This window comes from Myotis brandtii, unplaced genomic scaffold (genome assembly GCF_000412655.1).
Source record: "Myotis brandtii unplaced genomic scaffold, ASM41265v1 scaffold49, whole genome shotgun sequence".
Classification (NCBI taxonomy): Eukaryota; Metazoa; Chordata; class Mammalia; order Chiroptera; family Vespertilionidae; genus Myotis; species Myotis brandtii.
The window spans coordinates 5,379,792-5,393,674 of NW_005368707.1; the positions used below are offsets into that span (position 1 = coordinate 5,379,792).

Genomic DNA, 13,883 nt, shown 5'->3' on the forward strand with positions numbered 1-13,883 from the left:
CCCCAAGTGCACAAATTTTTGTGCACCGGGCCTCTAGTTGGTTAATAAGATAATATAGGTTTCAAGTGTACATTTCTATGATACATGATCGGTATATTGCATTGTATGCCCACCAAAGTCAAATCATATAGGGTACCACCATATATTTGGTACCCTTAACCTTTTACTATCCCACCACCCCACTTCCCTCTGGTAACCAGCATACTGTTGTCTGTGATTATGCCTTTCAGTTTTATATCCCACATGAGTGAAATCAAATGGTTCTTAGCTATTTCTGACTGACTTATTTCGTTTAGCATGATATTCTTAAGGTCCATCCATATTTCATCTTTTCTTATGGCTGAGTAGTATTCAATTGTATATGCACCACATCTTCTTTACCCAATTATCTATCGAAAGACACTTTGATTGTTTCCATGTCTTGACCACCATGAATCATAATGCTGCAATGCACATAGGGGTGCACATATCTTTGCAAATGTTTTCAACTTCTGGGGGGAGATACCCATAAGAGGGACTGCTAGGTCATATAGTTAACTCTATTCTTAATTTTTTGAGGAACCTTCATACTGTTCCATAGTGTCTGTACCAGTTTACATTTCCACCAGCTGTGAATGATGGTTCCTTTTCTCCACACCCTCTCCAACACTTATTTCCTGTCTTGTTGATAACAGCCATTCCTAACAGGTGTGAGGTGGTATCTCATTGTAGTTTTGATTTGTATTTCCCTAATAGCTGGTGAAGTTGAGCATCTTTTCATATATCTGTTGGCATTTATATATCTTATTGGTCCTCTACCCATTTTTTAATTGAATTATTTGTTTGTTTGGTGTTGAGTTGTATGAGTTCTTTATAAATTTTGGATATTTTTCTACTTGACAACACATCTCTTTTATAATAGAGGTAGAATGGAAACAATGAACTTTAAACTATGCTGATATCTAATGAAATGATCACAATGTACCCAGCTAAATAATTTGGTTTATGGTAACTCCTCCACTTAAATAAGAAACACGCCCTGACTGGTTTGGCTCAGTGGATAGAGCGTCGGCCTGTGGACTGAAGGGTCCCAGGTTCGATTCTAGTCAAGGACATGTACCTTGGTTGCGGGCACGTCCCCAGTGGGGGGGCGTGCAGGAGGTAGCTGATCGATGTTTCTCTCTCATTGATGTTTCTAACTCTCTATCCCTCTCCCTTCCGCTCTGTAAAATATCAATAAAATATATTTTTTTAAAATAAGAAACACAAAAAACAAATGTAGGCTGTAGAATTGCCTTCCCAAGGACACAGACATAACCTAAAAGAGTATTGAGAGTAGCATAGTTTCTTATTAACTGAGAAGCTATCGGAGCCTAATGGAAGACATGTCCCAACATGAAACAGCACAGCTCCACTCATAGGTTTTTCTTCGACTCACCTAAAAGTCTCCTGGAACTTAGGTTCACTAGCAGTACTCTCACTTCATATAGGCTCCTTTACCTTCTTTCTAGTATTTAGAAACTTGTAAAAAGATACATACCAATCTATTGACACTAGTTACCTAAGAGAAGGAAAACAGGGGTGGGAATGGATAAAGATCTTTCTCTTTTTACTCCCCATACTTCTGAATTTTGTCCTTTCTTTATAAAAACAGTATCATTATGTGTACATATTGGAGTATACACTATATTCCACTGGTCCTCTACCTCAAAGTTCTGTATTACTATACTGGCACATACATACCCTTCAATCCTCTCTGTAACAGCAAAGTATTTACACAATACTGCTTTTTTAGTCTCATATCTACATGTTAGAACATTTTAAGTGAGTAAGAAAAGTGCTAAAATAATCACAGATGATCATCCCAATAGGACAAAACATTTCTTCAATTACATTACCTGATCAGGAAAAAATTCTTGAAGAAATGGACCCAATAGTATGATTCCTAATCCTTCTGGATCTAATTTATTCTTCATGAGATTTATACTGCGGGGAGAGAGGAAAAAAACACAAAACAGTGGGTAACAAAGGAAAAAAAGCTTATTTTTCTTCTTTCATGATTAAATTACTGGTACTATAACACATTGACTGCCAAAAATCTTAAGAACTGTTCTTTTTAGCCTCTTAATGACAAATACACAGGAATGACATCTGATTTGCCAAAACTTGGTTATTTTTAAACCAGAGTAATCTGTTACTATTTAGAATTTAAATTATGACGATGACTTTGGAATACTGTTCCTTATTAGGTAAAGTAATTTAAAAATTTAGGCTTCTAAGCACAGACTTATAATCCCCCAAAGGCAAATTCTCTTTGCTTCATAGGTATGCCTAAATTTAACAATCAAATGAGGCATTTAACTTAAAAATGTTTATTTTAAGCTCAAGGAGAAAAAGAAACAGGGTCAAAAGGAAATGGTGCATCAAAAACATCTCCTAAAAAGCTTTCCAGAACCAACTGAGGTGGAAGTTTAAAATTCTTAGGCAATGTAACTTGAAGTTTAAAAAGGTAAGATAATTCTCAAAGAGCTAAGGTATAGTGAATTATAAGTGGTATATACTTGATTGTCTAGTAGCAGCCTAAACTAGATAGTGCTTTGCACAGCTCTTACCATGCAGGTGTAGCCAAGGCTGGTGAAAGGTATTATGTGTGATTAAAAAGAAGGCAGAGAAAAAAGCAGACTACAATTGGAAGGGTTTTTAAAATGAAAACTTTCTGAAAAGAAATTTTTCATTCTCCATGTTATCTCCCAAACTATAAATGCCAAATTAAATACGCCTTATTATTAAACGTGCAAAGGATGTGACATTTTAAAGGGTCTGAGTAAGAGCAGGAGGTTATGACATGAAACAAATGAAGGTAAGGTCACACTGTATATAATCCATCTAATTTATTAATCCTAAATTTGCCCTGTTAATTTATGGGCCATCATGTATTATAAACCATACCAAAATACAGAGTGAATAACTGAGTCTAATCTTTTAGCTACTTCTAGAAAGACAATCTGACTAAATTATACTAACTTTATAATTCAAGGTATGCTATGTATTTTAAGGAAAGAAGAACAATTAAATAATCTATGTAAAAATTGAAAAAAAAATCACTTTTTTTCCTCCTTCCTGTTGTAAGAATTATCAGTAACCAAAAATACCTGAGTTCAATTCTCTTTTGCAAATTAAGACAATGAAAAAAAGATGATCTCCATTTGGAAATCAGTTTAGAGGAAATACATTAATTACTATTTTTCCATTTATTGGACTAGTTCAATTCTTTTAAGTTGGAAACAGCAATTATGTCTGTTAAGAATGGGTAACATCATAGCTATAAGTATTAAGATTCAGATATTAAATCAGATGTGATTAGTTTGTAAATGTACATATGCATTTCATACTTTCAAAGAAAACACACCTGATTTATTTAAAAACAAAATATGGTCAAGTTTTAAAAACTATGTGCATCAATATATTTTACACTGTTTTTGCTGAATCCTTTCCTTAAATGTTTTGTAAGCTAAAGTTTGTTCATTGCCAAAAAATTTTTTTCAGAAGGAAAACAACTTGTGCAGGTAAAACAAAAGTTAGTGTACATCATAGGTGATCTTTATTTTATTTCCATATTTGATCAAGATACGTATCCACTTAAGAAGAAGCACGTTGTGCTCATGCATAATAAAGATCCCAAATTTATGGAAGAAGTGATAGATGCAGCAAATGTGCAAATATAACTGAGACTGAAGACAGTGACATAATATTAATGTTAGTCAATACTTTGATACTTTCAGTACTGAAAAATTATATTCTGTGATATTCTGTGTCTCTTACAAGGTTTCGGCTCAATTAGTTTAACCCTTTGTATGCCACAAGCATCTACAGACACAATGATGGTTTCCGTTTTGGATGTGTGGCAGTTAACTGGTTAATCACATAGAGATGTTCAAGGGCTAGCAATATAGACATTATACAGACCTGTCACGACTTTCACTGAAGCTACTAAAGATATGGGCAAAAATTTTTTTAAATGGAAAAGGTTTCAGTGAGAAAAAGACATATTTAGTTTGTTAAAAAATGACATTTATATTTTAGCACATTTTCAGCAGGATAAGTGCGTAGTAGGAATAGTGGGAAGGAAAGTTCATTTTCAGTATATCAAGTTTGTACTATAATACTGATTAGTCTGATTTATTCCTAAATCTTTGCTTTATATAAAGTACTATGCTTCATATATGCAGGTTTAGATTTTTTTAAAAAGCAAAACTGTATATATTTTAAATTAAATGGGATTTTTGAGTTGGTTAAATAATACTTCCTATTTACTTACTATTCAGGATCTGAAACAAGGTCCAACGCTTTCATCACATCTTCTAGACGTGAATCAGATATGAATCCATTATCTGGGGGGAAATGGAAACAACCTGGGTTATGAGTTTACTTCAAGAAATGCTATTACTACTGATCATATTCCAGTGAAAAATCATATAAAATGTATGTAAAAGTTAAGAACAGCTTATTAAGGTTATTTAGGTACAATGCCTATTATTATTAGACATTCTCTTATATTAGTTTTCTGGGGCACATAGGTAAAGATTTATTTTCAAGGTTAGTTTCTGAGAACTTGAAGGAAACCTTAAAGCCAAATTGCTTCTTGAAACAGGCTTAGAAATTTAAATGATAGAAGTTTGTTTCTACTTATAACAAATATTTAGTAATTAGGTATATCTTTCAACAAACAATGTAAACCTTTAAATTTCCTTTAAGAAATCAAGTTAAAATAATTCTTTATCTTCAATATATTCCTTTCATCACAATGTTATTTAACTTTTTGAAGAATGTTAATGTTTCACTGATATTTAGAAAACTGACAATATAAGAAGAAAAGATATCCTTATAACAGCCTTGATTTAAATAAAAGCTGTAGATTTAATGGGAAAAAATTAAAAGTTGAAGTGCAAAGTAGATCAAATGTTGATAAAGACTAGCTTAAGGAAAACAATCCTTTTCTTGGGCTTGATAAGGAAACAGCACTAGCAAATGGCTCAAACTCTAATGATGCAATAGAATGTGACACACACAAAAAGCTTGCAGAACAGTGTGAAATAACAGTAGTTTTAAACAAACAAGTTGCTTATTCCCTTAAATGTACAGTGCCTGAGTTCTTCTACCCATTTACTCATTCCTGAAGACTGTCTCAGCTTTAAATAAACTTCTAACACAATATCCTTTTCAGGGATTAGACACTTTAAAAAAAAATCATGTCATGGAGAACAAGATGTCCAAAAGCCCTGCTTCCACAATCAAATAACAGAATAAAGTGTAGCTGCTTTCAGGATGTGGCATGTCCTCTGTCTCTATCAGAAAGGAATAAAGTAGTTATGATTTTAAAATGGTGTTTTCTTAAACTTCATAAGCAGATGCTTATCCATTTGAAGATAGACTGACCTTGACTAAAAGGCTAGGTAATATTCATTTAGGGTAATTAAATGAATTTTAAAAAGTGAAGGTTTAGAATAATTCCAATTTGTCAAGTTACCGGTAGTTTGAGGTAGAGCAAATAAAGAACTTATTCTCTGTAAGCCTAACTTTGATGAGTTTGAAATGTAGGAAAAAAATATTTGTTTTGCTTAGTTAAGTCACAGCCAAAAGTTCAGCATCTCTGAATGCAAAACAGTCTTCATTTGGCCACTAGCAGGCAGGAACAATTATCTACAATGGTTTCTGTGCTTGTGGGCTATCATGTGGATCCACTTGACTTGACAAAAGCAGTGGAATTATCCTGATCTCCAGGAGCAGTGAATGGCAGAGCCTTATCTATTCTTGCCATAGCCCGAGACTCAGTCCCCTCTCCCCCAGAAAGAGCTAATTGGTTGGATAAAGACACAAACAACAGCTAGGAAAACAACAAAGTGCTCTTCTTAACTCAAACACGACCTCAAGCTTAAATATCCCAACACATTTCTAAGGTATGTATGAGATTTACAACTTGTAAACACTTTCTGGAGTACAACAATAACTATAATAAGTCAGTGACTCTACATTTTGTACATACAGTATTTTAAAACCAGAGATTGTAATATAATTTTCTCAATACCTCAAAGACTTTACCCACAATTGAAAGAGGAGATCTGGAAACTGCTTATCTCTTTGAAACATTTATTTTGGCATTACTTTATTCTTTAATCATTCCTATCAAGAAAAATTCTTGATACAATTCTTAAAAAAGAACAGAATCATTAAGTCTAAAACCAGATGAAACTAGTATTTAGTCAACTGATTCATCAGAGATATGGAAATACAGACACAATGATGATAAAGACCTCAACACACAGTAAAAAAACAGAGGAAATCTAGGAGAATACAATTGGTTGACTAGTCAGCACACCAAAAAAGCACTAAAAGAAAAAGTAGAACTTGAATGCCTGGGTAAGAACTTAAATACATTAATATAAAAAGGACTTTTATAAGCTTAAGCTTAGAGGAATGGGGGTTCTGCAATGGGGAGAACTAAAGGAGGCACAGCAATTGTGATGGTAAGCAAGTACTGTGTAAATATTAGGGTACAGTTAAATTGTTTTAAAACATTTGAAAAAGAGAAAAAAGCTGTATGTTTAAAAATAGGTTTTTTGGTGTGTTTTTAAACAAGCAAACAGATTGCAAAAAGTGCCAACCTCCTAGAGGTTGAGAGTAGAAACAGCTCAGTGCAAGGAGTAGTGATGAAAATTAGTTAGGTGAGTTTGTAATTTCCTGGGTAAAAGAACCATTTCATAATTGTGCAGAAATCAGAGTTCGATTTTACAGAGAAAGAAGTACCAGTCATGGGTTCCGTTCTGAAAGATTAGGGAATACAAGGAACAGCCTGAAGGGGGAGCCTGTCAGATCCCTTTTAACTGGGACACTAGCTAAACTGGGTGCTGCAGGAAGAAAGCAAATGTCAGGAATTAACAAAGGGCAAGACACAACCTGTGAAGAGGCTGGGGGGGAGGGGAGAAACATTTGAGACTGTAACATTTCCAAACCACTGTAAGTGAGAGAGAGTAAAGCTTCTTGGGAATAGAAAAGAAAACCAAGAGCTAGTTAGGGAGAACTTAATGCCACTTTAGTCAAATAATTAATAGTTGTTATATATTTACTAAATGTTGTATTATACTTTACCTATTATTTTAAAATTTTAATAACATATACGTGATTTTTGCCCCTAGGCAAAGTTAAGATATTTTCATATTTCAGCTTTCCTTGGTTTCTTTGCCGTTTGCTCAGCTGGCTCCCAATTGATGAGGAGCTCCTTAATGGCAGGGATTCCATAAGCCCAGGGCCTAGCACGGTGCCTGGCACAAGTACCTGCTCAATAACATTTGTTACATTTAATTATTCAAGCTAGTCCTCACTTCAAGTTTCAACAAACTACTCTGTTCAGGCACCATAGTTTTTAAAAAAACAGTTTTGTGAATTGAACATATGAAGTTCAGAAAGAAGTGAGTAATTTATTGCCTGTGTTGTAGAACCACTTCTATCATGTGATGGAAAAATTGCAAAACAAACAAAAAATGGTGGCAAGATACAGAAAAACTATGGCAGGAACAGCATGAAAGAAACAGTGATGACAACATTACAGCAAGATGAAGAAAGGCAGTGAAAAGGGAGGAAAGGGAAGCAGCAAAAGTATAGAATGGAACTGGAGAGCATTATGCTAAGCGAAATAAGCGTCAGAGAAAGATAAATATCACATGATCTCACTCATTTGTGGAATATAATGAACAACATAAACTGATGAACAAAAACAGATCCAAAGACAGAGAAGCATCGACCAGACCGTCAAACCTCAGAGGGAAGGTAGGAGAAGGTGGGGGTAAGGGGGAGAGATCAACCAAAGGACTTGTATGCAGCATATAAGCCCAACCAATGGACACAGACACCAGGGAGGTGAGGGCATGAGTGGGGGGGGGGGGGAATGGGAGGATAAGGACACATATGTAATACCTTAATCAATACAGAAATAAATAAATAAAAGAGTAGAGAAAGAGATGTATCATTTAAAAAGAACAGAAAAGACTAAGTTAAACAAAAGGCAATTTCTAGATAATATCTAAGGATTGCTATAATTGAAACAATCTATAAGTAAAATTATTCTTGTTGTTGTTAATCCTCACCTGAGTATTTATTTTTCCATTGATTTGCAGAGATAGTAGAAGGGAGGAAGGGAGGCAGAGGGGGAGAGAAACATTGATGTGAGAGACACACATCGATTGGTTGCCTCCTGCACATGCCCCGACCAGGGCCAGAGATCAAACCTGCAATCCTTTGGTGTGCAGGCTGACACTCCAATAACTGAGCCACACCAGCCAGAGTGTAAACTTATTCTTAAAGATTAAAAAATACAGTACAATGAAATCATTCAGACAAAACATGGCTCTCACTATATTTTAGCCACTTTAAAAATAGTATTTAAGGGGCTCCTTTTAAATCAAACTATGTATTCCTGGCTCAAATACTAGTAGGGTTGCCTCTTTATATGTAATTCTACCAGGGGGAGAGTATAAAAGAGAAAAAAGAAAGCAAATTTTAAAAACCCATTAGGTGTAGTGTGAAACCTGTGTCTATTTCAAATTCCATCTATGTAGAATCCTGTGGCTTTGGACATTACTGAGTAAGCTCTATGTCACACATTTTTGAATTTTTTATAAAACAACAATATGGTCAAGTTATTGAGTATTTGAATAATCATATAGATATTAAATCCATTTCACAGCTGAGAAAACTAAGGTTATGAACTTGCCTAACATCACACAGTTAATGAGTACCAGAGGTGGTATTTGAATCCAGGCTTCCGATACCAACTGGAGTGCTTCCAGCTCTCAAGAATTCACAAACTGCCACAAGACTGGTTTTCTTAAGAACAAAATGGTAATGATAATCCCTGCCTATCTCCTAGGTTTAAGGAAGGTTTTAATGAGACCATACAGGTAAAGTGCTTTATAAATTGTACGTTCCATGTAAAGCCAGACATAATTATTATTTTTAAACAGGCCCACATTTATAAATCAGGGTTATGTTTCCAAAGGTCATTAATAAATCACCTGTTTAGAACACTGAAAAATGTAGTTTCATAGTGTCAATGCTATAAGTAGTGATTAGCCTGCACAAGTCCATTTAATTCATAACATACCTAAAGCATGGTGCTAACAGTGCTAAACGGGTATACCTAACTATCAAACACATGAGTAGCAGCCAGGGCAGGAGCAATTATGCACAAAAATATTCATGGGTACCAGAACTGAAATTCTCTTTTCTTCAGCTTCCCTCCAGGTCAATTATTCTACAAATATTCTGAAGAGGGTGACAAAGAACAATTGTCCCCATAGCAGCCTCTGCTAAACGGAAAGTGGAACTACCCAGAAGCTTGTAAGAACGGTAAGTATATTAAGTGTTCTGAGAAAGCCTGATTTGTTTAAATCTTGAAAGAAGAAAATATATGTTTGGGGAAAAAATAAAATTAGATTAACAGATTAGTTTCTGAGTAACTAAATAGACTAAAAATGGAAAATTTTATTTTTAATCCTCCTTCTTAGAGTGAACTATATAGAGCTAAACCATAACAGTGATATACAGATGAAAAAGTGGTGTTTATTTTCTCCATGATAAGTAATATATAGAAGGAGATACTTTTTCCAAGGTGGCCGAACAAGTTTTAATGCTTTCTTCTTAATTCAGCTTATAGTGCTGCTAAGTTGTCACACAAAACTATATAGATGAAAACCATTTTATTTAATCAATAATTTTCTTTCTCTAGTAAAAACAGGGCAAATTTATTTTCATATGTACAGTATCTATGAGGACTCAATTCTGAAAAATTGCCACTGGTTATACTTTTAGTATTGGTAATATAAGAAATTCTAACTTCCCTTGTAAATTGGTAGAAGAAAATGAATACTACAAGCCTGCTATCTCATTAATGATTAAAAAAAATTTTTGTGCCCTAGCCGGTTTGGCTCAGTAGATAGAGTGTTGGCCTATGGACTGAAGGGTTCCAGTCAAGGGCACATGCCTGGGTTGTGGGCTCCAGTAGAGGGCATGTAGGAGGCAGCCAATCAGTGATCCTCTCGTACCATTGATGTTTCTCTCTCTCTCTCTCTCTCTCTCTCTCCCTTTCTCTCTGAAATCAATTAAAAAATATTTTACAATTTTTATTTTGCAAAAAGCAAACAAACCTATTGTTTATGACAATTGTATCCTACTTTTAAAACCTTAGTTTTAGTACCTTTGCACTCCTGATGGATTTTTTAAAATCAGCGTTATAACATTAGCTTTTTAGAAGTTCAGGTCTCCTATCTGTGAATATTCCTTGCTCTGAAGACATTTCTTTATGCCTTTATTCAATAAATTATTATCATTTAAGATCTTTTGATCATTTCTTTAGATGTTTCCTTTCTCAAGAAACTCATTCACTCAGTTTTAATTTCAGTTCTAAGATTTTCACCAATGACACAAATGTAGGGGTATCTAAAAAAGCAGATCACATGAAAACCATATGTTTGGTTTTGTAATCGTATGTGGTAGTTACAGTGGGATAAGAGTATGTTTGATATCTTAGACATGCACTTCAAATAAAAATTAAGCAGCACTATTAAGACCTGACTAGAAATTCTGGGAATATGTACAGCTTTTCCATCATGCCATCGTACATACTAGTACTTCATCTTATAATATTCCATTCTGGAAGGCTTTTACATCTCATACTGTAATTTATATTAGTATGGGTAGAAACATATCCTGAAATAGAACAAGCACTTATATATGTCTTTGTAGAGTTGCAAAGTGGTACTCTCCTTTGGAATATGAGATACAGAAAAGGTGACATCTCAAACAGAGTTTGAAATGGCAGGAAAAAAAACATATAACCTTAAATAAATCCTTAAGAGGGTATGCCACAGGAAACTGCTCAACTCATTCTCTGAAATATACTTCTTATAAAATTCAAATAACCTCTTGCCTCTAGCAAACACTACAAATTATTTTTCTTCTGCCCTGTCTTTTCACTCAGGTCAAATATTTTGCTGGCAATTTCATACATATAAATCGCTACCATGAAATAAGCAGCAACTTATTTTATATATATATATAACTTTATATATGTATATATTTATAGCTTTATATGTGTGTGTATATATATATATATGTATATATACACACACATACACACACACACTTATCACTTTCTTCTCTTTAAGCTTCCATTTGCCAATGCAATTCTTCCTCAGGTATTCATGACAGCTTGCTGACTAATCTAGGTTTATTATAATCACACCATTTCTTTGAATCTTAACACTATTAACATCAATCTTACTTTCATATTAACTTGTTATTATAGTTTATGAAATCTATCCTTTAGGAAGAAGTTTGGCCCTTAGCTCAAAATATACTGGATATATTTAGGAATAGAAATGATTTCTTTCTTTTTTTTTTTTTTATCAGAGGATTCAAAGTGGCAAGAGAATGATTGTAAATTTGTCACCATCCACTATATAGTTCAATGTGCTTCACATGGCAATGACTCAAAGCTGCTGATTTACTCTAAGGCTAATTTCATTCAGTAGTAAGTCTATTTTACTTCCTATCTAAAGATTTAGAATGAAATGTTATCTAGCATTTAAAATATTATTAAATCCAAGAGCAAATAAACTTGTGTGTGTATTAAGTTATGGAAAAAGCATAGTGGAAGAAAACAACTCAGTCAAATCAGCAATACAAGCACCAATGAAAATGAGGTGGAGAGAGAGAGGAATTGACATTTATAGATACCTACTATGTTTTAAGCATTGGACAGGGTATTTTCTATAACATTATTCATCTTCAGATTGACTCTTAAGAAATAGGTCTCATTATTCTCATTTGATATAAAAGAAAACGGATTTATAGACCTAAAGGGAACTAAAAGTTATACTGCTACTAAGAGAATAGACATACTGTCATGTGCCATATAACAGCATATTCAATGGTGGTTCCATAGATTTTAATGGAGCTGAAGAATTCTTATTGCCTAGTAATGTTGTAGCTGTCCTAACATCATAGCACAACGTTACTCATGTTGTGGTGATGCTGTTATAAACAAACCCACTGCCCTGCCAGTCATAGAAAATTATAGCATATACAATTATAGTAGTAGGCTATCCCATCAGGGTTGTGTAAGTACACTCTATGATGTCTGTACAAGGACAAAATAGAAATATCCTAATGACGCACTGTCAGGATGCATCCCAATTGTTAAGTGGCACATGACTATTCCTAGAAGTTCTGTGAGTCAAATTTTCAGAAATGAAAAGAGCAGATCTTCAAGAGTAAAAGTTTTAAGATAGAATAAAGTGTATTCATAAAGATAATTGAGTCCATTCAGAGTTCCAATGGACTTCACTGATCCAACAACTTAAATTTCTACATGGTATTTACAATGGAATTCAACGTATGATGTGGTTTTAAAGTGACTCAGCTATTATACTTTAGTTATATTATAATTAGTACACAAATGCAAAGGTGTCAAAACAACATAACTACCAATGGACTTCAAAACGAGAAGTTTAACAAGTAAATAGAAATCATAATAAAGAACAAAACAGAAATTCTCAAGGTTAAGAATACAGTGAATGAAATTAAAAACCCAATAGTTAGCTTGAACAGCAGACTCAATCAGGCGGAAGAAAATATCTGTGAGGGCAGATATCAGAATATTATTAAGTCAGTAAAAAATAAAGAGTGAAGAAAACCTAAATGAATTGTGGGGGACCACAGAGAATAAGCATATCTGTATTATAGGAGTCTTGGAAAAGAGGGATAAAGGAACAGAAAACTTACTTAAAGCAATAATGAATGAAAACTTCCCAAATTTGGAGAGAGATATGACCATCCAAGTATAGGAGATTCAAAGATCCCCAAAGATATTCAATACAGAGACCCCACAACATTATCAAGCTCTCACAAATCAAAGACAAATAGAGAATTTTGTAAGCAGAAAGAGAAAATATTCATCACATACAAGGGAATATTGATAACACTATAAGCAGATTTCTCAGCGGAAACCTAACAGGCCTGGAGAGACAGGGATAATATATATTCAAAGTGTTCAAAACAAATAATTGTCAACTAAGAATTCTCTATCCAGGTAAGTTGTCATTCAGAAATGAAGGTGGCATAAAGACTTTTGAGATAAACAAAAGCTGAGGATATTTTTAAAAATGAGACCTGCCCTATACTAAAGATAATTCTATAAGCTGAAAAAAAGGACACAAATTAGTAACATGAAAATATAAAATTCACTGATCAAGTTGAATATATAGTCAAATTCAAATTTTGAGGGGTAAAGTTAGGATATTTATGTCAAAGAACTAGAAAGAGACAAACAATGAATTCAAAATTAGTAGAAGGAAGAAAAGAAAAAAGATCAGAAGAGAAATAGATATAATAGAGACAATAGAAAAGAGTAATGAAATTTAAGAGCTGGATTTTAAAAGTATAATTGATAAACCTTTAGCTAGACTCATCTAGTAAGAAGACTCATAATAATAAAATCAGAAATGAAAGAGGAGACAATATAACTGACACAACAAAAATCATGAGTACCATGAATAATTATATACCAACAAAACTGACAATCTAGAACAGTGGTTCTCATCCTCCCTAATGCCGCGACCCTTTAATACAGTTCCTCATGTTGTGGTGACCCCCAACCATAAAATTATTTTCGTTGCTACTTCATCACTGTAATTTTGCTACTGTTATGAATCGTAATGTAAATATCTGATATGCAGGATGTATTTTCATTGTTACAAATTGAACATAATTAAAGCATAGTGATTAATCACAAAAACAATATGTAATTATATATGTGTTTTCCGATGGTCTTAGGCGACCCCTGTGAAAGG

The 13,883-nt window shown here is 33.7% G+C and overlaps 1 protein-coding gene across 2 annotated transcripts in view; it reads right to left on the bottom strand.

Annotated features, from left to right (window-relative positions):
* FAM188A (family with sequence similarity 188, member A) overlaps positions 1-13,883 on the bottom strand; it is a 142,606-nt gene that overhangs the window by 11,638 nt on the left and 117,085 nt on the right. For both annotated transcript variants that reach the window (XM_014547986.1, XM_005876564.2), the window contains 2 exons: positions 4,298-4,370; positions 1,878-1,965 (listed from right to left, as the gene is read on the bottom strand). In XM_014547986.1, the coding sequence (XP_014403472.1) occupies positions 1,878-1,965; positions 4,298-4,370 (161 nt within the window). The remainder of the gene's footprint in view (positions 1-1,877; positions 1,966-4,297; positions 4,371-13,883) is intronic.